A 22,921-nucleotide genomic window follows, 5' to 3' on the forward strand; every position below is an offset into this window, starting at 1 on the left:
CTGGGCTAAGATTCCTTGGCTGAGGGAAGTGAAGCGTCTTCTCTTCAACCTTGGCCTCGGCGAAAACTGGACCAATAGAACTGCTCCTCCTAAGTTAGAGTTGAAAAAGATCTATTGGGCCTGGGTAGCTGGTACTAGAAATAGTGATGCCAAATTGTGTAGGACATCTATGGACTTTCTCCTGATCAAGGAAGTGTATTTCTGTGAACCCTACATTGACATTATTGCAAACCGCAAAGATAGGGCTTTGTACTTCCAATTCAGAGTAGGTTTACTCCCCGTTGGTGATCCGACATCTAGTTGGAAGGTTCCAACGCAGACAACTTCCTCCTGCCCCTTCTGTGAAAATAGGCTTGAGTCTGTACCCCACCTATTGTTTGAATGCCCGGCTTATGCAGCCCCCGGGGTAGATGGCTCAAGCCTCTTTGCAGAGAACTTGGAACCAGGCTCCACACAGAGGCCATGCGAATATTAAAAAATGACCCACGGCCACTTTTTGCCTGTGGGTTAGCCAAGTTCCTAGGTTGGGCTTGGCGCATTAGATCAACTAGGCTTTCCTATCTTGTTTAATTTGTTTTTTATCCAAATATTTTGGCTTTTACTTAAATTATTGACACCAGTAGCTGTTCTGAAATGTTTGGCTATCTTTTAATGCACTGATGTCTTTTAATATTTTAATGTGTACCTTGTGTATGTATGCTTTTAAGATATATTTATATCGAAATAAAGCCTTCTTGACTAGTAGGAAACGTGCTGCATCCGATTTTTAATTTCCCCTTTTTGGGTTTATGTTTTCACAATACAATAGCCCAAGGCATTAATTAGCTTAGCATTTCCCTTAGGTTTTTTTCCTCCTAGTCATACACACTTCAAACTCTGTGGGGAAAGCACATCCATTTAATAACCTTCTGCATTAACCGGAGGGAAAACGAGGAGATGTTGCCAGTCATTATGGACCAGGCTTTCCCAGGCTGAATTTGCTAAAAACCGGTCATGAAATTGTTGATATTCTGAGCCCGACTGTGTTCCCTGGTCTTGGTGGCCAATGTATCTATGATCCATGAGTTTCTTCTGGGTTTATCACTCTGCACCCCAAACAAACCACTCATACATAGTTCAAGCAGTTGCGCAGCAGGAAGCTCCCATAGAGCTGCTAGCATGGGCATGCTACATACACAGGACATCTCGGATACACAACACACGTCAGTTTAAAAGACAAAAGGTGAACAAAACAAAAAGGTCTCATACATTGTAAACGAAGCTTACGACCCCTACCCACGAAAGGTTATATTATTTCTTCATTTCAAAGTTCAACATCTGCAGTCAAGCTTCTTGATGAGAATACCGTTGAATATTCCAGCAGCGTCTACCTCGCAAGAAACAATAAAACACCAAGAATATTAAAATTAATCATTTACTGGTCAAAATCCAGGCTTTCCAGAGCTTACTAAATAAAAGCATCAAAGTTTCCCTGTGATGCTACGAAGGGACAGCATTCCATCCTTTTGAAGCCATGGAGAAAGTTCCATCTCCAAAAGGAATACATGAGTCCAACGTTCTGTTAGTAGAAAACAAAGAGCCGGATTAAAGCTCTTCCAGGTTTATTATACTCTGAATTTATAGGCCATAAACCCTAACTTGCCGGCAAATTCCTCTGTGGATAATTACCATGCTTGACCAATGCACAGGCGTCCAAATACTAGGAAAATGTGTTCATGCTTAGAAATTCCAATGAATTTTAAACATTGCAAGATGTTTATAAATCCTTGGGAAGATACTTAAGCAGTACTATGTCTCTATAGCCTTTAACAACAGAAAACAACCTATCCCAATACAAACGTTTTAAAAACAAATATATTTTAAATACCCAGGTCCAAAAATAACTAGCAGAAATGGCAGATGACTTACCATGCATCAATCTTTGCAGATTGGCACTTTCCAAGATGTAACATGCATTCTGAATCACTGTGACAAAGAAACAACCTTGAGGCCATGTTGTAAAAAGCAGACAAACAATGGAATCCTTCAATCAAAATACAACTACGTGGCAGCTAGCTCCTAAGACATCCCGCACAATTACACCATTCAATGAACGATCGATGGTGGTCAAGACCAGAGCACTGTCCTCGAGTGTATGATCACAAAATCATTCAGCAAAAAAAAAAAAAAAAAAATGGTTTATATACAATATAACTAGAGTGAATAGGCTTCTTTATATGCGACGAACTCCCCGTCAGCTATTCGTAACTGACAAAAGGATTCTGCCCACTGTAAGCAAAAAGATTCCATTTTGTACAGCACAGAATTCCTTCTCACCAAATATTCAACGGGATCCAGCCGTAACCCCTGAAGGTGACAGTTAGTGATATTTTTAAAATGCAAGAGCATGGCAACTGTAGTCGCGCCTCAAAATGAAAACATGACATCATATTGATAATTTTGTAAAGAAACAAAAGACCTATATGTACAATAAATATATCCACTGATATCAAATGAAAGGGGAGGTGTAAAAAAATAAATACATAAATAAAGAAGAAGAACTGCACTGCTATCAAGGTGCCAGTGTAAATAAGGCATGCCTTCGTCTTCTACCCGACCTCTTGCCAGGTGGCACTGATAACGGCTGAATACCACAAGTAAGCAACAGGACTATGCGGATTTACAAATGTATGCTGGTGTTGCCTAGGTCTACATCAGCTCGCAAAAATAAAAGCAGAGTGAGGAAGGAAAAAGAAATCAAAAAAAAAAAAAAATCTCCAATTGTCAAGAGCCTACATTATGTCAAATCAATTACTTCAAGCATTCATTATGAGTGCAGCACTAACCTTAATCTTTCATTTGACGGGCAACTCTTTGCAGGTACTGGATCATGGGAAGCACATATATCTATTTGTACTCCTGAATTGATCACCAGTGTATAGCATGGTTATAATGAGTCACTTGTGTCCATCGTCTCCATTCTCATTGGTGTAAGATGCAGAGCTCAGGATTTCCTTTTTCCCTCCTTGCCCTCTGGCCAGTTTGACCAGGCTGACTAACCTAGGTCCAATGTAATCACTGTCGAGTGTCTTGCAGGTCTCTCTGCTCACCAACATTCATACAGAGGTGCTGGGGAACCCAGTGCAATCTCAGGCATAGTGACCCAATTATCTAAGTAAAACATTCACCTCCTGATGGACTGTCTTGGCGCCACTGAAGATTGGATGACCCCAAACTCCCTAGAACTGAATCCACTGAAATGTAACTTCTATTGATAATGTACTATGATCCACCTGCCCTAATTTCAACTGTCGTTTTCAATTTAATCAATCTTATTATTGGATTTCACAACTGACTTGTTTGGATTTTGAAACCCATATCTCAAGTTGTTTAAACAGTGCACACTTCTGTCATACCCTTAAAAAAAACAATTCCCCCTCTAATTCAACACATGCCTTAATGGTCGTTTTAACCCCTTGCATGCCCGCCCCTTTCCCCGCCCAGTGCCGCGCTTAACATTAGCGGGCGGAGTTCATGACGAGCTGGACTCGTCATGGGCACAGCGCCACCGCAGCCCATGACGAGTCCAGCTCGTCATGGGCACTGAAGGGGTTAAGGTCACCTTTGGTTATTGTGCCACAGGCTGATGCTCATTTAGTCATAGGTGCAAATATATTTGACCAGTTGTTTTATATTTTTACTAGTTTCCTTTGAACTACTAAACACAGTGCAGAACACACTCTGCTGTATCACCTTAAGGGACGTCGTATGTCACCCAACATACTTGTTGGAAAAACTGCACATCTCACAACTGCATGACCGTCTCTAGAACGGGCATTCCAAGTTCGAAGGAAGTCAAGTGGCCCTGTAATACAGTCAGAGAGAAATATGCCTGCTGCCCCATCAGGAGCCCATTCTGTAAATGTAAGGAAATGCCTTTTTGCATTTTCACCACCACATGCTGGGTTTCCAACTCTGAGAGTGCACCGAGGCTTGCTAACCAGACCTCAATGCCAGTGTTCTAACCTTATAAAAAAGCTATGTTGAACTGAAAACACCCATCAGCATGTACTGCCTTACTTATAAGGCCCTAGTATATTGTACCTAGGGCATGTAAGGCAGCGTGTTCACACAGGGCTGCAGCACTAGTTGTGCCACCATGTAAGTGACAAGGACAAAATGGACCTCAGCCTGCCACTGCAGACTAAAAGGGCAGTTTTTCCACTGCTAGTTTGACTTTGACATTACAACTAATGGCAAATCCCCCACTTACCTTAATATTATATGCAAGTCTCCCCTAAGGAAGGCCTATAAAGCTCTACGGCAGAGAGCTATACATTATTAAGCAGGACTTATATTTTTCATGTCTTAACAGCAACACTACCAAATTGTTGTTTTGCTGTGGAAAGGTTAGTAACCACATTGGCTAACACAGTGTTACTGGCTGGCATTCCAGTCTGGCTAACTCTGAATGGGACTACCTAAGTGGGTCATGTAAGGGATCAAATTAATCATAGCATTAAACCCAACCCGATGCCCAGGTCGCATTTTAAGTCACTATTAAAGTAAGCAACTTTTAGACAGTTGCCACTCTGCACTCCAGCTAGTCGAGTGACCTCACAAAGCCCTAGCACACAGATTGCTAATCGCCTGGAAAGACATGCGAGTGATTTCCAGGCCCAAAAACAAAGTCAGTTGCTGCAGAGCGAGGTGTGACCTACTCTCCCAGGATGGCCAATCGGGGTGTTAGACCGAAAGGCGAGCTTCAAAGGGGAAGGCACCTATGAAGGACCTACTGCAACAACATGCTCCAGCAAAAATCACTCTCTTTCCAAGATGTAAACACCACAGACCCAAGCAACACATGGATTACCCATTCTTGGTCTACAGCAATATCACATATGTGTGACAATGATGCACACAGATGCAAACTATAAAAGGATTTTTTTTAAATCAACAGGGCTAAGCTGCGATTCAACTTCAACATGCATGATCATGAAATGCTTTCCAGAAGACACTGCACTGGATCCACAGGAGCAAATATTCTAATTCAAAGTTCTATGTGCTTCCCACAAAGGTGGTGACATGAACATAACCGTCAACTCACCAGATAATTTAAGTTTACACTTGGAGGAGCCTAGCGCTTGACCAAGATGGCCGCGTGAGCTTAGAGCTCCCGAGACCCTCGCGCCCTCCGTCGACTATCCTGACTCAAATCCTGATGGTATGCATGGCACCGTGTTGCTGAGTTGTCAGGGAGGCGATTGATGCTACCCGCGACCGGATCGCCCACCGGGAACCGGACTTATGACTGGCGAAAGATTGCGGCCTAACTCCCGGAGATGCCAGGGGCTAGAGTTGGCAGGATGCCCGACTCCTAGTTGATCAACAACGGCCTGGTGAGGTGTGAACTACCGGACGGAGGCCCTCGCTCTTTCACTTTCGGTTTCGTTCCCTTTGTCTGCCCGGACACTGTAGTGCTCTGGGTGGTTCTATAACCCCAGGGACGCTCGGTGGGCTATTTTGGAAGAACAAGGCGGACCTGCTCGCTCCTTATACCTCTCTCTGAGAGGGGACGGTCCTCACTGCATTGGACTGCTTGGAGTCCATTATGTCGGGCAAGGCAGAAGGAGATAGGCTGAAGACTAAGTCCACCAGGCGGGGAACGTACTCCCAAGTCAATAGTATGGACCGCTACGCCCTCCCGAAGACATCGCCGAGTGGATCGAGCCAGGCGCCGGATGCCCAGAAGGAGGACTCGCCTGGGACCCCGGAGCTCTCCCTGCAGGATGTCATGGGCACGCTTGATGGGATGCAGACCTCGATGGGGAGGCAATTCGAGGCCCTGGCGCATAAGGTGGATGCCATCCTGGTGGATGTCAACTTGATCCGCTCGGACCTGGGCAAGACAAACGAGCGCGTTAAGGACCTGGACCACAAGACCACGGGCCTCACTGATGAGGTCGCGGACCTGCAGAACGAGGTCCGGAAGCTGAGGGCCGAGAGTGACCTCGCCGCCCGCCGGCTGGAGGACTTCGAGAGCCGGTCCAGGCGCAACAACGTGCGCGTAATCGGGGTCCCGGAGTCCTCGGATGAGGCTTCGGCGGACCTGCTTGTGGAAGATTTGGTCCTCAATCATCTGAAGCCTAAGGGCCTTGGGAAGTTTTTTGCGGTGGAAAGGGCCCATAGGGTGCCAGGCGGACGGCCCAAGGCGGGTGCCCCGCCGCGGCCGATTGTCGCCCGGCTCTTTCATTTCCGAGATCGGGACGCTATCCTGCAAGCTTCGAGGGTGACGGGCCCAGTCCCCTTCCAGAATGCGTCGGTGAATTTTTACCCGGACTTTACCCAGCAGGTGCAGAGACAGCGACAGAGCTTCCTGGGGGTGAAGCGAAGGCTTCGGGAGCGGGACCTAAAGTATGCCATGCTTTTCCCCGCCAGACTACGGGTGGTGCATGAAGATCGGACATTCTTTTTTGACTCTCCTGTTATGGCCGATGAATGGCTGGACGCTTTGCCCCGGCGACGGACCGGGGACGACACAGCTGAGCATGGAGACAGTGGCCGGGATGGACAGGGCTGATATTTCAGAGCCGGCCTGACTTGATTTGACCATATTTGTAGATTTGAATAGAGTGCAGTAACTGTGGAGGGTTGCGGGAGGACGAGGGGTGCTCTTTTCCTCCCTTGGGGTACTTTTTGTAGATTTTTGTTTTTGTAGGGCGACAGGCACACTGCAAGTTGGGGGGGCTTTTTAAGCTGCAGCAGGGGTGCAGGGTGGGGGGAGTTATGGGGAGTTTGAGTTTGTTGTTGGGGGGTTTATTTCTGCAAGGCGTGATGATTATCCTCAGGGCTGTTCCATGGTGGCGCCTCGGGGGTGGGGTGGGCCTCTTTCCGTTTGAGGATGGGGGGTAGAGGCCTAAGTGTTATAAGCTGGAATGTTAATGGTTTGGGGGATCGCATTAAGAGGGGGATTGTTTTGCAATTTCTGAAACGCTCAATGCCAGACGTTGTACTGCTGCAGGAGACGCACCTCATAGGCAATACGTGCTATGCCCTGAATAGGAAGGGGTATAAATTCATTGCACACTCGGGATTCTCTTCTGGGTCCAGGGGGGTGGGCATCCTCGTTAGAGCATCGCTGCCTTTTGAGGTGGACTCCACCATTGTTGACGATAGGGGGAGGTTTGTGGCGGTGGCGGGGCGGTGGGAAGGAAGGACCTTGGTTTTGGTTTCGGTTTATGTCCCGCCGGCCCTGCAGGCCGCCACATTTGCTGAATTGGGCAGGGCTTTGCTGACTCTCCCGGGGGGCATGCTGGTAGTGGGAGGGGATTTCAACGCTGTGGGTTCCGGACTGCTGGATAGATACCCGCCCAGGGACACAGGGGGGGCTCAGAAATGGCTTCCAGACCTCCTAGACACGTTTGGCCTGATAGACTGCTGGAGGCTCCGGCACCCCACACAGAGTCAATACACGTTTCACTCCGGGGCGCATGGTAGCCTCTCCAGGATTGACTACCTGCTCACTTTGGCCGCACATGCCTCGTTGATATCCGAGGCGAGGCACATGGCATGTGGTATCTCTGATCACTCGCCAGTGTGGATCCGGCTGGATCTCGGTCGGGAGGGAGGAGGGAGGGTGGCCCCCATTAACCCTTGGTATTTCCGAGACCCCAAGATGCGCAGCGCCCTGGTAAAGAAGGTAGATAATTACTTTAAGGACAATCTGGGATCCGTGGACTCGGCGATCTCGCTGTGGGAAGCTTTTAAGACCGTGCTTCGGGGGGAGGCCCTCTCCCTGGTGGTGACTGCCAAGAATCGGAGGGATTGCGCAGTGCGGCAAGTAGAGGAGGAGATTGCGGCCCTTGAAGGGGATATGGAGGAGGAGGTCACAGAGTCCTCATTGCATGAGCTTTGCTTGAAGCAGGCGGAGTATAGGGACCTGGTGACGGACGCCGCCAAGACCCTCAGCAGGGAACAACAGGGCCGTCTGTATGATGTTGGAGATAAGGCAGGGAAACTCCTGGCGTGGCTGGACAGGAAGGAACGGGTCAATAGAGTGGTGCCAGAGTTGATTGGAGAAGGGGGAGAGGTGATTGTGGAACCTGAAGGGATTGTTGAGTGTTTCGCGGAGTATTTTCATAGGGTTTATTCCTCTGTGTCGGACAGGCCGCCCGAGGACTCGTCTGATCTCCTTCGTGATATCGAGTTGCCCTGCCTTTCTGACATAGATAGGGACGATTTGGATGGCGACATCACGGTTGACGAGGTGGCGGGGGCGATTCGCGCGTTGAATTCGGGTAAGGCCTCTGGACCGAACGGACTGCCGATCGATCTGTACAAACTGTTCCCGGATAGGGTCGCCCCTCACCTGCGCGCCATGTTCTTGGAGGCGCGGGGAGATGGGATCCTTCCGTTGGATCAGCGGCTGGCGTCGATCGTGGTCATACACAAAGAGGGTAAGCCCCGAGATAGATGCGCCTCCTATCGGCCCATTTCACTCCTCAACGCTGAGCCGAAAATTCTGGCCAAACTCCTGGCAACCCGTCTGATTAGAGTACTTGGCGATCTGGTCCACCCGGATCAATCTGGCTTTATCCCACACCGAAACACAGCATTGAACCTTAGGCGTCTTCATGGCGTCATCGCCAGGGCGGGCACGCTGCGTGAACCGGCTGTTGTGGCATCTCTCGATGCCACGATGGCCTTTGACACGGTGGAGTGGGCATATTTATGGGCCGTGCTGGCCAAGTTTGGTTTCGGTCGCGGGTTTGTGAGTTGGGTCCGGTTGCTGTACGAGGGGCCACTAGCGAATGTTGTGGTGAATGGTCGGGCATCTGCTCCGTTTCAGCTTGGAAGGGGTACTCGGCAGGGCTGCCCCCTGTCGCCTCTGTTCGCCCTCGCCCTTGAACCGTTGGCTGCGTGGATACGTTGGCACCCGGATATACGGGGCCTTCGGTGGTCGCCTGATCACGAGGACCGTATCTCACTTTATGCCGATGATATCCTGCTGTATCTTGCCTCACCTAAGAAGTCACTTATAGTGGTCTGTGACGTACTCGCATCGTTCGGTAGGAACTCGGGGCTTGTGATTAATTGGGGCAAATCGTACTTGTACGTTCTTAGTGGCGAGGTCCCACCGATCCCTAGAACATGTTCGATACAGGTTGCCCAGCAAGGTTTTGTGTATTTGGGGATTTTTATATCCATGGATCCTGCTGTGCGCTATGAGAGGAACCTGCTCCCCCCCCTTGGCACGCTTGAGGCGAGATGTTGAGGGTTGGCGGAGGCTGCCGCTCTCCCTTGTTGGGCGTGCGGCCCTGTTCAAAATGATGTCTCTTCCCCGCTTCCTCTACGCCCTCCAGAACACCTTGGACTGGGTACCGGCTAAATACTTTCGGGAGGTCGAAGGCCTCCAAAGGACGTTGCTGTGGGGTGGGCGGCCGCGAATAGCTATTTCAAAGTTGACGCTCCCATGGTACGATGGGGGCATTGCGCTCCCAGACATCCGACGGTACTACTGGGCCACGCAGTTGAGCGCGATCAACCATGGGTTTTACGGCCCTGCCCTCAGCCCTGGGTATGCCATGGATAGGTGGCTGCTGCGCGGCGGCAACTACTACAGGGCGTTGTATTCGCGGTCCCTAGACTCGTCCCTCACGGGGCCCACAGGTGTGGCGGTGCGCGTATGGAAGATGGCGACCGACTCGCTGGGCTGGAAGGACAGGCTAACCCTCGCTACCCCATTGTTTGAATCGGAACGGTTGGGAAGACTCTGGCATACGAAGGGCTTTGATAAGTGGGATCTGATAGGGATATCCAAGGTGGGGGATGTGCTGCATAAGGGGAGGGTGAAGTCTTTCGAGGAGTTGCAGACTGAGTTTGAGCTAGGGCCTTCAGAGTATTTTCGGTATATCCAGCTGCGTCACGCCCTCCGATCAGTCCTAGTGGAGGGTGAGAAGGTGCCGGAGTCCTCTCCCCTTGAGGACCGAGTCCTTGATGGTCATATGCCCGAGAGCACGATTTCGCTCATATATAAGAAGTTGATAAACGTCCGGGCAGACTTGCTATTGGGGCTGAGAGAACAGTGGACCAGGGATGGCCTCGAGTTGGATAATGAGGACTGGCAGTCAGCGGTTTCTTCGCCTAAGGAGGTTGCGATCCCGTCACGTCTGAGGCTGGTGCAGCTCAAAATACTGCACCGGGTGTATGTTACGGGGCCACGGCTGGTCCACATGGGATTCTCGGAGGATGGCCTGTGCAGAAGGGGATGTGGTATGGTGGGTACTTTCCTGCACATCATTTGGGAATGTGGGGTCATTGTGGAGTTCTGGAGGAGAGTCCAGGCAGTTATGGGGGAGGTGACGGGCATTGTGGTACAGCCGGAGGCGCGGTGTTGCCTCCTGAACGTCTGGGGGCCCACTGATCTCGATGAGGCACAGACCCAATGGGTGACTCTGGGTAACATGGTGGCTAAGAGGGATATCGCGCGATTATGGGGCTCCTCGGGTCCCCCTACACTGACCGCGTGGAAGGAGAACATGGATTGGAGCATGTTTAGGGAGAAGACGGTCTACTGCTCTAGAGGTCGCCCCCGGAAGTGGCACGCCATCTGGGGGCGGTGGAACCAATATAGGGGGGGGGAATAGGTCTTGCCCCGGATCTGGAACCTCCCGAGGAACAGCTTTCCCCCTGACCTACCTTCCAGCACAGTTTGGTTTAGGTACCCGTTCTGAGCCTCTGCTGTTCCCCTTCTTCCTCCGGACACAGTCTTATAATTAGTAGATGAGTGGGGTCCTGCCTCCCCTGGGGGCTTTCGCCATGGGATTTCAATGTTCTGCCTTGCTGGGGTTTGTTGTGTGTTTTTTCTGTGTTTATTTAAAATTGGACCTTTGCATTACTCTTCGTACTGTATCCGGGACGCATTACTGTATCTAACTTGCAATGCTGCCGAACCTTCGGGCTGTCGGCTGAATAGCTGTGTCCTGAATTTCGAAATAAAGGTTTTCAAAAAAAAAAAAAAAAAGTTTACACTTGCCATTTTGTTCCAGCCACACACAACTACAGAAGTTAAAATGGGGAAAAACTGAAAAAAACATCAACGGGATAATCCATATGACTGTGAAACATCCTTGCCCAATCTCTTATGGGACAACCACACTGTCAAATAATCAGGAGATATCTGAAAATTAAGATTTTTAAACTAGTCCTCAACCAGGATCTCCAGTTACAGGGGCCATACCAATTGCCCTCACCCAAAGGCCTGAGTACTACCCAATGCCCCAACGGAGTTTTCAACTAAGTGGGCCACACCACCCCAAATGCCACCTGGGACAAGCAACAGAATAATCTACCAACATATCTAACATAACTCCCATCACAACCAATACCTGCATATGATCATGCTGATTCCCACCAAGATAGGGGCCACTTAGAGGAAACTACTGGCAAAGCCAAATGATTTTCTGCTGAGCCAACATACCAAAAGGGTTCCTAAGCACCAAAGGTTTAAATATTAAGCACATTAAAATATGCTTTATGAAGTAAAATAATTCAATCCAACTTTCATCCATTAAATTCTTCCCAAAAATATAGTTGAACCATAGTTTGGCAATTCTGGCACCATCTAAGGAACTTTCCACACTGTACATAAAAAAAAACAACACCCACCATGCAATCATTTTCAAGAAGCTTTGTAGATATCCATTATCAGAATTGTAATATGGGGAAAACCAGAGTTGCTGAGGTCATTAATTCAGATAGATTTTTCCAGCCAAGGTAAAACACGTAATTCAATTGTTTTCAAGATTACTTTTTCCTACCTTTTTTTTTTTTTTTAACAACATGGGACTTATTTAGTAAATCCGAATTGGAGGTTATGTATTTTCATATACATCATTATTTGCATCAGATTATATATAGCAGCATGCAATATAAAACTGCCTGGACGTGGTTTACTGCTGCTTAAGAAAAGGGGTGTCTGTCGAGAGATGGTGCTCTTGGGACGCACAAGCACAAATGCCATATTACACTTCTTGTGATCTGTAGCCTTAGGGCTTACAAGAAAAGATTAAAGAACGGGATGATATATTGGCCTCAAACAATTTCCTACCCTACAAAGTCGAGAACCGAAAGGTCTATCTACACTCCTAACTTTTCATTTTAGAAAATATTTTACCACTCCTACAAAAAAAATTTTTACGAATTAAATGAAAAATCACCAAGTGGAGCTCATTATAGCTTTGGTGAGAGCGCATCAAGACTGGTGCAATGGTATACACCCCTACCTCGCAAAACGCTCATAACAAGCAGCAAAAAAAAGTGGAAACAGGCAACCAGAAGAGGTCGTAACAAAAGAATATGGAAGTCCCATTAGAAACTCTACTGACTTCTAGTGGTGGTGCTGAATACATTCCAAGTCCTGAGCATATGTACAAGGACTACCAGAGCAAATAAACTACAAGAATTGGCCTTTTACAAGACCGCAATTGGGTAAATATGGTCCTACCCAAGACAAACTATCAATGTCCAAGCAGCAAAGGGGCAGGCCCTTAAAGTACATGGATAAAGTCTAAGAAACAAATGTATTCAATCTGTGAAAAACAGCCTAATCAATCGATTCCTGAACTCCTCAAAAACATCATTTTAAACAAGCCTCTGGCCATTACTATGGGATACAGGAGCAAATACAGGGCCCATCTTGTGTTTTGGAAGGGAAACCCAGACGCATGTGCTGTTCTCCAAATCTTTAACTCTCACTAATCCTTTCTGTCACAATCAATCTAGCATCTGAATTCGAACACACAACTGTGCTCAAGCAGAGGCACACAAGTAGTGCTTCCTTTCTGCAAGTTACCCCTCTCTGTACTACAGAGAACATCAACTGTTTCCCAAACAGTAATCACCCATGCAGAAACGTAAAGGCACCCTAAAGAGACTGGAAGTTCAAATGGTTGGCACTGTGTTGAAGTGCGGTTCCTTTCAGAAACAGAATGAGGTAAAAATGCCTTGGAGTTTCCTTTTAGATCAGCACTAGTCTCCAACTAGCTAACCACTTGACTCACAGTGAGGGGAGTCTTCAGAAATAAACTATAATAAGATACTAGAGGTGGACGATCATTTTATGCTGAACCTTCCAAGTCACTTCGTTAGTGACAAGCGCAGAGATATACAGCTTTTCACCTACCGCAAGAACATGATTTAATTGGATTTAGCATTCTTGTCTGTAGGTAAAAACCATGGATTGCACACTTTCTTCTCTTATGCCTAATCCCAGAAACAAAAGTTGACTGTGGGTTAACGTTCACCATTATCAACCCTAGCAGCACAGCGTTGAGGTGCACTGAATTCTGAGGGAACGGCGCAATAGTAAATTACATCACAACTTCAATGGTGCTCCCACCTTAATATGCTTGCGCATTACTGCAGGGAATCACCCTGCCCCAACAAACATACCCATATACTGTACAGTAAGTCAAGCTATTCCTTTTTGACCCAACATAAACAAGTTTCTCCCTTCTGTAAACCCCTTGACAGCTGTAGTGACATAAATACATCATAAAATGGTGCGCTGAAAACATTCTTAGGATATATTTCTATACACAAACACATCACAGGCACAAGCCACAAATATTAAGGGAAGTGCCTCTCCCGTGCCTGAAAAAAACACAGAGAAAGTATCCGACTCAGGAGAGCACAAACACCTAAGCTTTCAAGAGGTTAAGTAATCTTGGTGCACTTAATGCTTAAGAGAACATTGAAGATTGGGAGACGCCAATGCTGAATAATAAACAATATCACTAAAAAGGTATACATATTTCTTTTCGACCAATCGTAAATTGAAAGCGTAGGGTGCATCCTCAATTGCTGATCACGCTAATCTCAAACATGGCACACACACTCCAAAGGATAGTCAGCTTGCACAGCGCACTGAAGCATGACAAGCTGCTCCCCTCAAGCTCCTTTCGTTCCATCCTTCGTATTGATTTGCTACAATTCGAACTATAAGCCTGACATTTTCTAAAGGCAGAACATTAAAATGGAACCTTGCGGTTTCAAGAACCACTATAATCGAAAATAAAAATCATATTCCACGAAACCATTGATCGACTGACTTCCTTTCAGGGAGGAAGCGGTCAAGGAGAACAATAGAGCCCCAGATTTCCAGAGTCGGGTACTCTTTTTGCCAATTTCCTCAGAGAAGTCAGCTTAGCAACACGTCTGATTTTAATAGGGGTAGGATCACTGCTATACCTATTTGTCACTAAAAGGAGTGCAATAGGACCGTGTGGGAGATGCTTTTGAATGAGCAGATGTCACCTAATACGGGCCTGTATATTTGTTCCAAACCTTTCCCAAATTTGAATAACAGTAATTCGAATAAAGTCCCACCAGAAACAAAGCAAGGTTTCAGACATTAACACTCTCTCCAGCTCTCCTTTATTTCCTCCATCAATCAATGCAGCTCACTGGCACATCCAATCTACAGTCGTCTGATGGCCCACTCGAGTCGGTCACTTCCTATTCGCAAATTACACTCCTCAGCTTGCATGGTTAGTAAGCAGGAATGAGCCGTGTCGTTTTAAGGTGCAGGATGTCTACCGGAAAGGTGTAGCCCCATTTAAAACGGCTGTAATGAAAACGAGTTCGTTTTGGAGCGGAAGCCGTCCGCCTCGTGTCCTATGAGAGGGAAGAGAAAAGTACTAAGAGGACGAGCTATGAGGCCTATTCATAGCACGCCTAGTACTCCGGGCCTCAAAAAACATGCCAGAAATAAATCAATCGTAAAAACTTTATTCGATTCCAATACGATAACAAAAGGAAAGTCACAAACTAATATATACCAACTAAAGCATTGTAAAAAGGGGTTTAGAAAGGCGATGACACGCACACGGCTTCAAGGCCATCCCCATCATCTGTACTTTACAATACTATGCGCCCGATGTAAAAAGGTTGCAGGTGGTCTGTTTTCCCACCAGGGAGATGGAGTAAATTACTCCTTCGCACTCACAGAGGTGCTGCCAGGGCCGGCTTTAGGGCGATGCGGGCGCTGTATTTAGCAATGGTTTATGATTTAAAAGCACCTGCTGCAGAGTTCCTTGTTCGTCCAGCTCTCAGGCAGCAATTAAAACGTCAAGATAACTCTTGTGATTAATGTGAGAGAGATATCCCAGTTACGTCTAGTGACAGATTCGACTCACCATAAAGTAGCGCAGAGGGTTATTATGCCTGCTGCAAACAGCAGATCTGTATTTATGCGGATAGCTGAGGGTAAAGCCAGTCATTACCAGCGCTTTAGAAGATGAGGAGTACTTTTGTCAGGGGGTAGTGAGAGAATAAGAGTAGGTCCTTGGGTAAGAAAAAATTGGCACACGGGGCGCCACCAGCACGAAAGTCAGTCCTGGCTGCTGCCCACCAGATTTAGAAAGGTTTGCCGGCTCAGTGAACATTTGTAGCATTGGCAGGGTCAATGCATGGAAGATTGACGGGCGGCTCCGCCAATGTGACAGAGCCGTGCGGCAAACGTAAAATGCCCCCCCCCCCAAAAAAAAAAGAAAAACAAAAAACAATAAGATGATCCCAAAGGAGTATTTTCTTTTTTGAAAACAATTGCATACTCGATGGAGAAACTGGAATACTTTTCAAAGCAATGCTCCTTAGCGCCAGGTTTCTCTTGGCAGTGACAAGCACTGACAATCGACGGTATGTCCGCCCATTTAAATTAGATGGGCGGACATACAAAGAGTTTCCGGCCCTTACTCAGCCGGGCTGTTGGAGGGGTTTCACCATGGCAGATGTAGTACTCTCTCCCCATAGTCAAACCTATGGCCCGTACGATTTTAATTCAGGAGGTCAGACCATAACGTTGGCGGGAAGAGAACTCTGTTGCCATTGCGACTAAGTTCCCTCTCGGCCAACGTTTAAAATCAGGCCCCAATTCCTTCATACAGTAAACTAGCTGTAGTCTCCTTCACCCCAACCGGTTGAAAAAAACCTCCAACAACGAATTTTTGTTTTCTCTCTGAAACGCAGGCCGCATGTCGAGAGAGGGTGGCAAAAAGCTGGTCCAATTTTGGTAACAGTGCTCATATTTGCTCTTGGATGCCACTATTTCAGTTTGTGCCTTTTTCAGATTTCTGAGGTATTCAGATGTTGTAGACTTGGAAATGTGCATTTTGATCCCGAAATAAAATACCAGATTTACAACAACAAAAAATCTGGGACAATGCTAAGACTACTATTTAATGTATTTTTTTATACTTTTTATTATAACTATAAATGAACGGTAGCAGTGGTTTGTCCCCCTCATTTCAATACAGCAAGCAACACTGTAGATTAAGAAGTCCACAGACAATTCATGTCTTGGCCAGGGCCCGCTCGGCAAGAAGACTCCTCATTCAGCTTTTCCCTCTGCGGCAAAGGCAATAAGAGAGACATCTGTCTTTGACTTTAGAAAGGAATCGCAAACAAAGTGCATGATCGCTATGGTTAGCAAAGTCTATTATGCAAGACGTTTACGTTTCTGCTCCAAGCAGAATGGGTAACATAATACTGACCCGGATATGCAAGAGTGTAAATACATAATTCTTGGAACTTTGATGCATGCCCCTAGCATACTACGAAGGGCCCAAGAACGCTGCAGAACACCCCATTACATGGTAAATGAAACCACCAATTGCCTGAAATTAGAGCCCCGTACTGTACATGTGAAGGTGCATGCATCTATTAAAAGGTTAGGAATCTTACAAATATATTTGAAGTAAACTTAAGTCAGAATAGGTACTTTCTCGCTCAAGAGTAAGTTCTATTAAAATCTTTGCGTAAGAAAGCACTTTTTGTTGATTTCGGAGACCCTGGTACACAAATCGAAATACCCCAGAAAATATGAAACTGAAATGGTAACAAGATCTGGGCAGGATGGTCATATCGGAATATATGGAGCCATTAATGTCCTGTATGCAGGTAGCAATACAAGCCTGATGTATGTTAGTTAAACTGAAGATTCTGCAACGAGGGAGTATGTAGTCAGCATCATTTGTGAGGTCAACATTAAAGATATGCCTCATGAGTTGAGAGTTGGAAAGCACTTTTTAAATATCACAAGATGTCACCCTCCCGCATGATCCAGGATTTCTGGAAAAAAGTGCAAGAATTGTAGGTTAGTCTGTTGGCACTCCCTGTCGATTGACCAGCAAGCAAAAACACATCTACTGAGAATATGGGACAAACAAAACATGCTGAGACTTCACAAAAGATTTGTAAACCTGGACATGGTGATGATGTGCAGATATTGTCCAAAAGTGGGGTAATCAGGCAGTCCTTATGACAGATATGTGGGGTGCAAACTACTGGTTCATAGCAGCTGAGAGGGTCAACTACACTAGGAAAGGATGTCCAAAGAAATTTAAAAACCTATGGTTGATCATGACGCAACACTTTGGTTTCAACTAATCCAAGGGAAAAGTAGCCTTGAATTCCTAAATGGGCACTCTGTTCTATCAATTACGAAATTGTACTGTTTATTCTCTCACATTACCAACTAGGTTATCAATAGACTGATAGATGTAAACACTGCTAGCTCACATTTACATGTTGTTGCATTTTTCCATTTGTTTTGAAAGGAAAATAAATAAAATTAAAAAGATGCATTCTGCCTCTTCGCGTAAAATCTTTTGACCAGCACAGTCTATACATTTCTAGATTAGAGTAACCATCTGAAACATTAGAGGACATGCTAGTTGTTGATACAACTACAGCACTGCACGGGACAGCTTCAGGGTGATCAGTGTTATGTAGTGCCTTGAAACTGTGGGTGAGGAGTTGGAATTGTGCTGGTTTGTGAATGGGGAGCCAGTGGAGCTCCTTCAGGTATGGTGTGATGCGAGTGGGAGGCTGAGAGTGAATCTGGATGCAGAGCTCTGAATAGTCTGCAGTCTTCCGGCGAGTTGTTTGTTGATCCAGACATCGATAATGTTCCCACAGTGCAGCTTGCTTCTCACCAAGGTGTGCGACAGTTTTCCGGGTGCTGATTGGGAGATATTTAAAAATCCTCCTCAGCATTTTCAGGGTATGAAAGCATGAGGCGGTGAAGGCAATGACATGGGCGGTGTTGAGTTTGCTGTTGATGATAATCGAGGTTCTTGGTGTGGGTGTCTGCACTGGCACAGCTGGCCACCAGGTGTAGTCCCACTGTAATGAGCTGTTCCCGACTCACGGTTTCGATCTTATCAGTTCAGCTTTAGACAGTTGGTCTTCATCCAGTAGGAGATTTCAGTCATGCAGGCACTGAACTTGATCCGGGTACTGGAATTCTTGTCCATGAGGGAAAGAATGAGGTGCTTGTTGTCGGCGGAGGAGAGGATGCTGATATTGTAAGAGCAGATGATGCTGGCTTGAGGGATCATGTATGTGTTGAAGAGGGTCGTACTCAGGGAGAATCACTGTAGAACTTTGCAGAGGAGGTCACAGGCGTCCGAGGTGTGTGGTGCCAGGCTTACTGACTAGGTCAGTAAAGTCAGGCAGCAGATCCATCGAGGTGCGTGTCCTTGGAGTCCGATGTAGCGTAGGTGTTGGAAGAGAATAGGGTGGGAGACTGTATCAAAGGCTACAGAGAAGTCTAGGCAGATGAGGACCGCCGTGTTTCCTCTGGCCAAAGTAATGAGGATGTCATCCGTGGCAGCGATGAGTGAAGTCACCATTACAAGCTGTCCTCTTAAACTTATAGAAGATAATGCTCTGTCCGGACAGTGGGTCTAGAAACATCCCAACACAACAAGTGGATTAGGGAAAGTAACCTGTGCCTCTACAATTCAGAGACCAAAGTATTACACTTTGGCAAGATGTACCCAAGCCAGCTACTCTTCAACTGGCTAATGCCACTGGACAATAAGGCCTGGTGAAGGAAACTTCACCAGCTCAGCCTTAAAAACTTTACCTCAGCCTTGGCCTGAAATGAAGTGACTCTGCCTGACCCACTGCAGCTCAGGATATTCTGCTGCAAGATGCCCTGTGCCAAGAAATCCGTCTCTCTGCAACCATCCCCACACAATTCGGGAACAGGGGTGAACCCTGTGTGGTGCAGGGTACATGTGAGGCAGCAATTTGGGAGAGCTGGGGAAAAGAGCTAACTACAGGCAGTAAAGAATGGGGTCTGAAACAGAGTGCTGCTGATAAGTGACAGCATCTACCCACTGTCCTGCATAACTCTTTGCTGCACCAAAAACAATTTCTCACTGCAGGGTGGGCAGTTTGACCAGTAGTTTCCTTATTAAAAACCTTGAGGATTTTGCACAGTGCTTAGGATGCAAAGATTTTAAAAAGTACTAAGTTGGAATAATTTGCAATTTCGCAAACACCTAGAGAATAAATACTTCAACCAACGTTATTAAAAAAAAGCTCTAACCTTACAATCTGCTCTCTTTCATAGATCATACATAGGTCATAGGTAGGGATACAGTGTCAAACAGCAGGTTAACTGAATGCATATCTTCAGTAGTCACATCCATATTATACATCCATCACATTGCAAACCTACTTACAGTCTTGCCATGAGCACATTTGGACTGTAGTAGGAATAGCATGTACACAGGCACCCTGAAAAGATCCTTCAAACAACTCTAAAGCGTACAAAACCAGACTGCATGCCTCGGCCTATAAAGGCCTGATGGTAAAAGGACAAAAAGAATGGAAAATATCAGGGAGTGCATGAATACGATGGAAAGAGATATTATATATTTTTTTTGTCTTGATTGACTATGCTAATGCAGTCAGTGCTTGAACATTAGAGTGGGACACATGGGAGGGAGCAAACAGGAGCGGCCAGAGAAGGTAATTCTGAACGAGGGACTGCTTCACTTCAATAGAACCACTTGTTTGGAGGCGGCAGGGTGCATCCAAATAGACAACAGAATTAGGTGAGAAATGAAAACTCTACTAGACTAAGCCGAGACATGATTGACAAAGCCTCAAGCCAATGCTGAAAGAAAATTACAGAAGTAAGCCAATGGTCTGAAGGGGCAGACAGAGTTCACGTCACATATTTTCAAGCAATAAAACTTGACAGCTGCACTGCCAAAAAACCATACTTAAACACAGATACCTAAAACTCAAGCCAGCCTTGTTCTGACAGGGTTTCCATCACTCCGAACAAGAACCAAATGACAAAGTAGGGAAGAACCTGGCTACTTAATAATGTTGTGACCATATGGCCCTCCAAACAGAAGCCCATCATCCGCACTAGGCATAACCTGATAGAATTGTAACAAAAATGTGACTAATCTATTTGTAGAAAAATATGCTGGTTAACCTTTTTGTTCAATAACTCCTCCCCTTCTATACTTCCTGATCTCTCCTTGGTGCACTGAAGAACGGGTAAGCAGCAGATTAGCAATCACCATCAATCAGTAACTATGGTTAAATTAATTTATTCCAAGACATAATAGTAAAAAACAAGGTCCCTAAAAAGGACAGAATTCTGAAAACATGGTTGTAGTTAGAAATAGAAAAGCAGTAAAAAAAAAAAAAAAAAAAACATTTTAAAAAAAAAATTATATATATATGTATATATTAAAAAAAAACTCAAATATGCAACTATGAAGGACTCCAAAATGTTATTTTGTTATTGTATTTAAGCAACAAGAGCAAACCCTAGACCTAAGTGAACAAGGATATACAATTATATCAAGCAAACAGCTGTTCTCACTGGTATCATTTAAACTAATTTCTGCTAATTAAAATCACTATATGTAATGAATGCTTATGACAACAAATATGCCCAGCACGCATCTTATTTTAATGTAAGTAATTTTCATAACAAGACATTTTGCCAATTGACTTTTTAATATACGATTTCAGTCGTTTCACTTCCTTCTATTGTCTCTTCGCTGTGTTTTTCTTGTTCTTCACTTGGGACACATTAGACTTCTTTTAAAACTTTGATAATGTAATTTCACAAATAATTGTTATAAAAATTACTCACACAGAAATAAGACGAATGATGGTCATGTGTTGTCTTAAGCATTAATTACATATAGTGATTTCACCAATTATCATAAATGTGCTGAAATGAAACCGATGAGAACCACTGTAACCTTCTATACAAAAGAGAAAATCTAGCAAACATGATCCAATTGGGTACCAAAATTGTGAAAAACTACTTTCTGTGGAAGGTGAACGACATGTTAGTTCAAGCTAAACGGGTTACTCATTCACTATTGGCAATTTTCGTTCCTCTGACTCATCGCTTCGTCAGCCTCAGCACCGCCACATAACTGCAGGACTCCTTCCTCCTCCAAACAGGTACTAACTTGAAGGTCTTCAGCTGCCTCAAAACTGCCGACTTCTCACCGGTTCCCACTTAACTCCATACAATAAAGAATGCAGTGTAATCTGCTTATGTTTTAACAAAGGCAGACCCTTTGCAGATGTTGATATTGTACCACCTTTGATTGAATACACAGTATATGTACGTTTGGCTAAAACAAAGAGCTTGGCATATCTTCCCTGAGCAGACATTCGAGACTGAGCACTATTTGTGCGGCGTGGCCTTCTCTCTTCGTGGGTGCAATATCATTCACCCATAGAATTGTCCCTTTCATAGCGTTGCAAATATGTTTAACTGTTAATTTTGTCTTTAAAGTCACAAAATCGTATTGAAACAGACTGGCTCATTAAAAAAAAAACAATTATAAAAATGGGTCGCACTGCTTCAAACGCTGGACTTATCTTGCATAGTCTATAATTACAATACATTACCATGAAGTAGCGGTTTCATGCTCTCCTTTCAACATCTCCACCCAACCTACTACCACCACTCACCATGTCGTACACATTGAGAATGACGGGCTGGTTGGCCATGCTCTCCGCCCAGTGCCGTTCAGTTCTGCTCCCCGGGCTCAGCCCTCCGCCAGGTCACAATGGGCGCCGGCGGGGTTAGCTGAGCCCACACTAAGCGCCCAAGATCAGCGCGCACGTCCAAAACTCCACATGGCCACCTCACTTCCCGCGGCTTGAGGTAGCGCCGCTACAGGTGGCTTCGTGACGCTCGCTGCCTCCACCGCCCGGCTCCCAGTCCCGCCAGCGAGCTCAGCCAGGTAAGCACCGGCAGCTGAGGCTCGACCACAGCTGCTGTTCGGTGCTCTTCTACCTCAGTCTGCTTGGTGAGAAGTTGGGGGAGCGGCCTGGTTACGTAGATAAAGGATCCTATACCCAACGATGAGCCGTAATAGTCGTAGAAAGAGGACTGTATGAGGGCACAGCTACTGTAAAAGAAGAGAGGCAGGAGCCGGACTTGTGCTCACGCCGTGCTGTTTCTGAGTCTGTCCTCATACATGCCAACATTTCAGAAGAGCAAAGTGGGAGATTTAAAAAAAAATCGGGAGAATGAGGCCTTGAATCGGGTTACTGTCATGTATGGGCTTTGGAAGTGTGCTGTTGCAGGATCGGACATTTGAAACGCAAATGCACGTTTTTTTCTTACCTTCCAGAAGCATGGAGCGCAATGGCAGGCAGAGAGAGGGTGATGCAAGTGTTGTGCACTGGCCCGGCAGTGCATATTTTATTTTTATTTATTTTTTTAGTGCATTTTTATAAAGCGCGGACATTACCCAAAGGTGTCAGAGCGCTGTACAATAGAGCTAGTTACGTTACAAGAGAAAAGTGGTACAGAATATAACATTACACAGACTAAAAATGAAGGGTACACAAACACAAAATCCAACACAGCACACAGGGGAGAGGAATGTACAGGAAAAAATACAAATTTACAAAGATGAGCGAACTTCCAAGAGGGGCCTGAGAATGAAGGGTACACAAAATTCAATACAGCACGCAGGGGTGAGGGATGCACAGGTAAAAATACAAATTTACAATGAAGAGCGAACTTCCAAGAGGGGCCGGAGTATGAAAGTATTAGTTCTGAAAGTGTCTTTGGAAGAGAAGAGTTTTG

General features: G+C 45.9%; 1 protein-coding gene across 1 annotated transcript in view; it reads right to left on the reverse strand.

Annotated features, from left to right (window-relative positions):
- Positions 1-22,143, reverse strand: part of DESI2 (desumoylating isopeptidase 2) — a 171,307-nt gene extending 149,164 nt beyond the window's left edge. Inside the window, exon 1 of the mRNA XM_085611392.1 lies at positions 21,793-22,143. Coding sequence (XP_085467518.1) covers positions 21,793-21,831 — 39 coding nt within the window. The 5' untranslated portion in view covers positions 21,832-22,143. The remainder of the gene's footprint in view (positions 1-21,792) is intronic.
- Between the last annotated feature and the right edge of the window lie 778 nt (positions 22,144-22,921).

The sequence above is a fragment of the Triturus cristatus genome, chromosome 6 (genome assembly GCF_964204655.1).
Source record: "Triturus cristatus chromosome 6, aTriCri1.1, whole genome shotgun sequence".
NCBI classification, from domain to species: domain Eukaryota; kingdom Metazoa; phylum Chordata; class Amphibia; order Caudata; family Salamandridae; genus Triturus; species Triturus cristatus.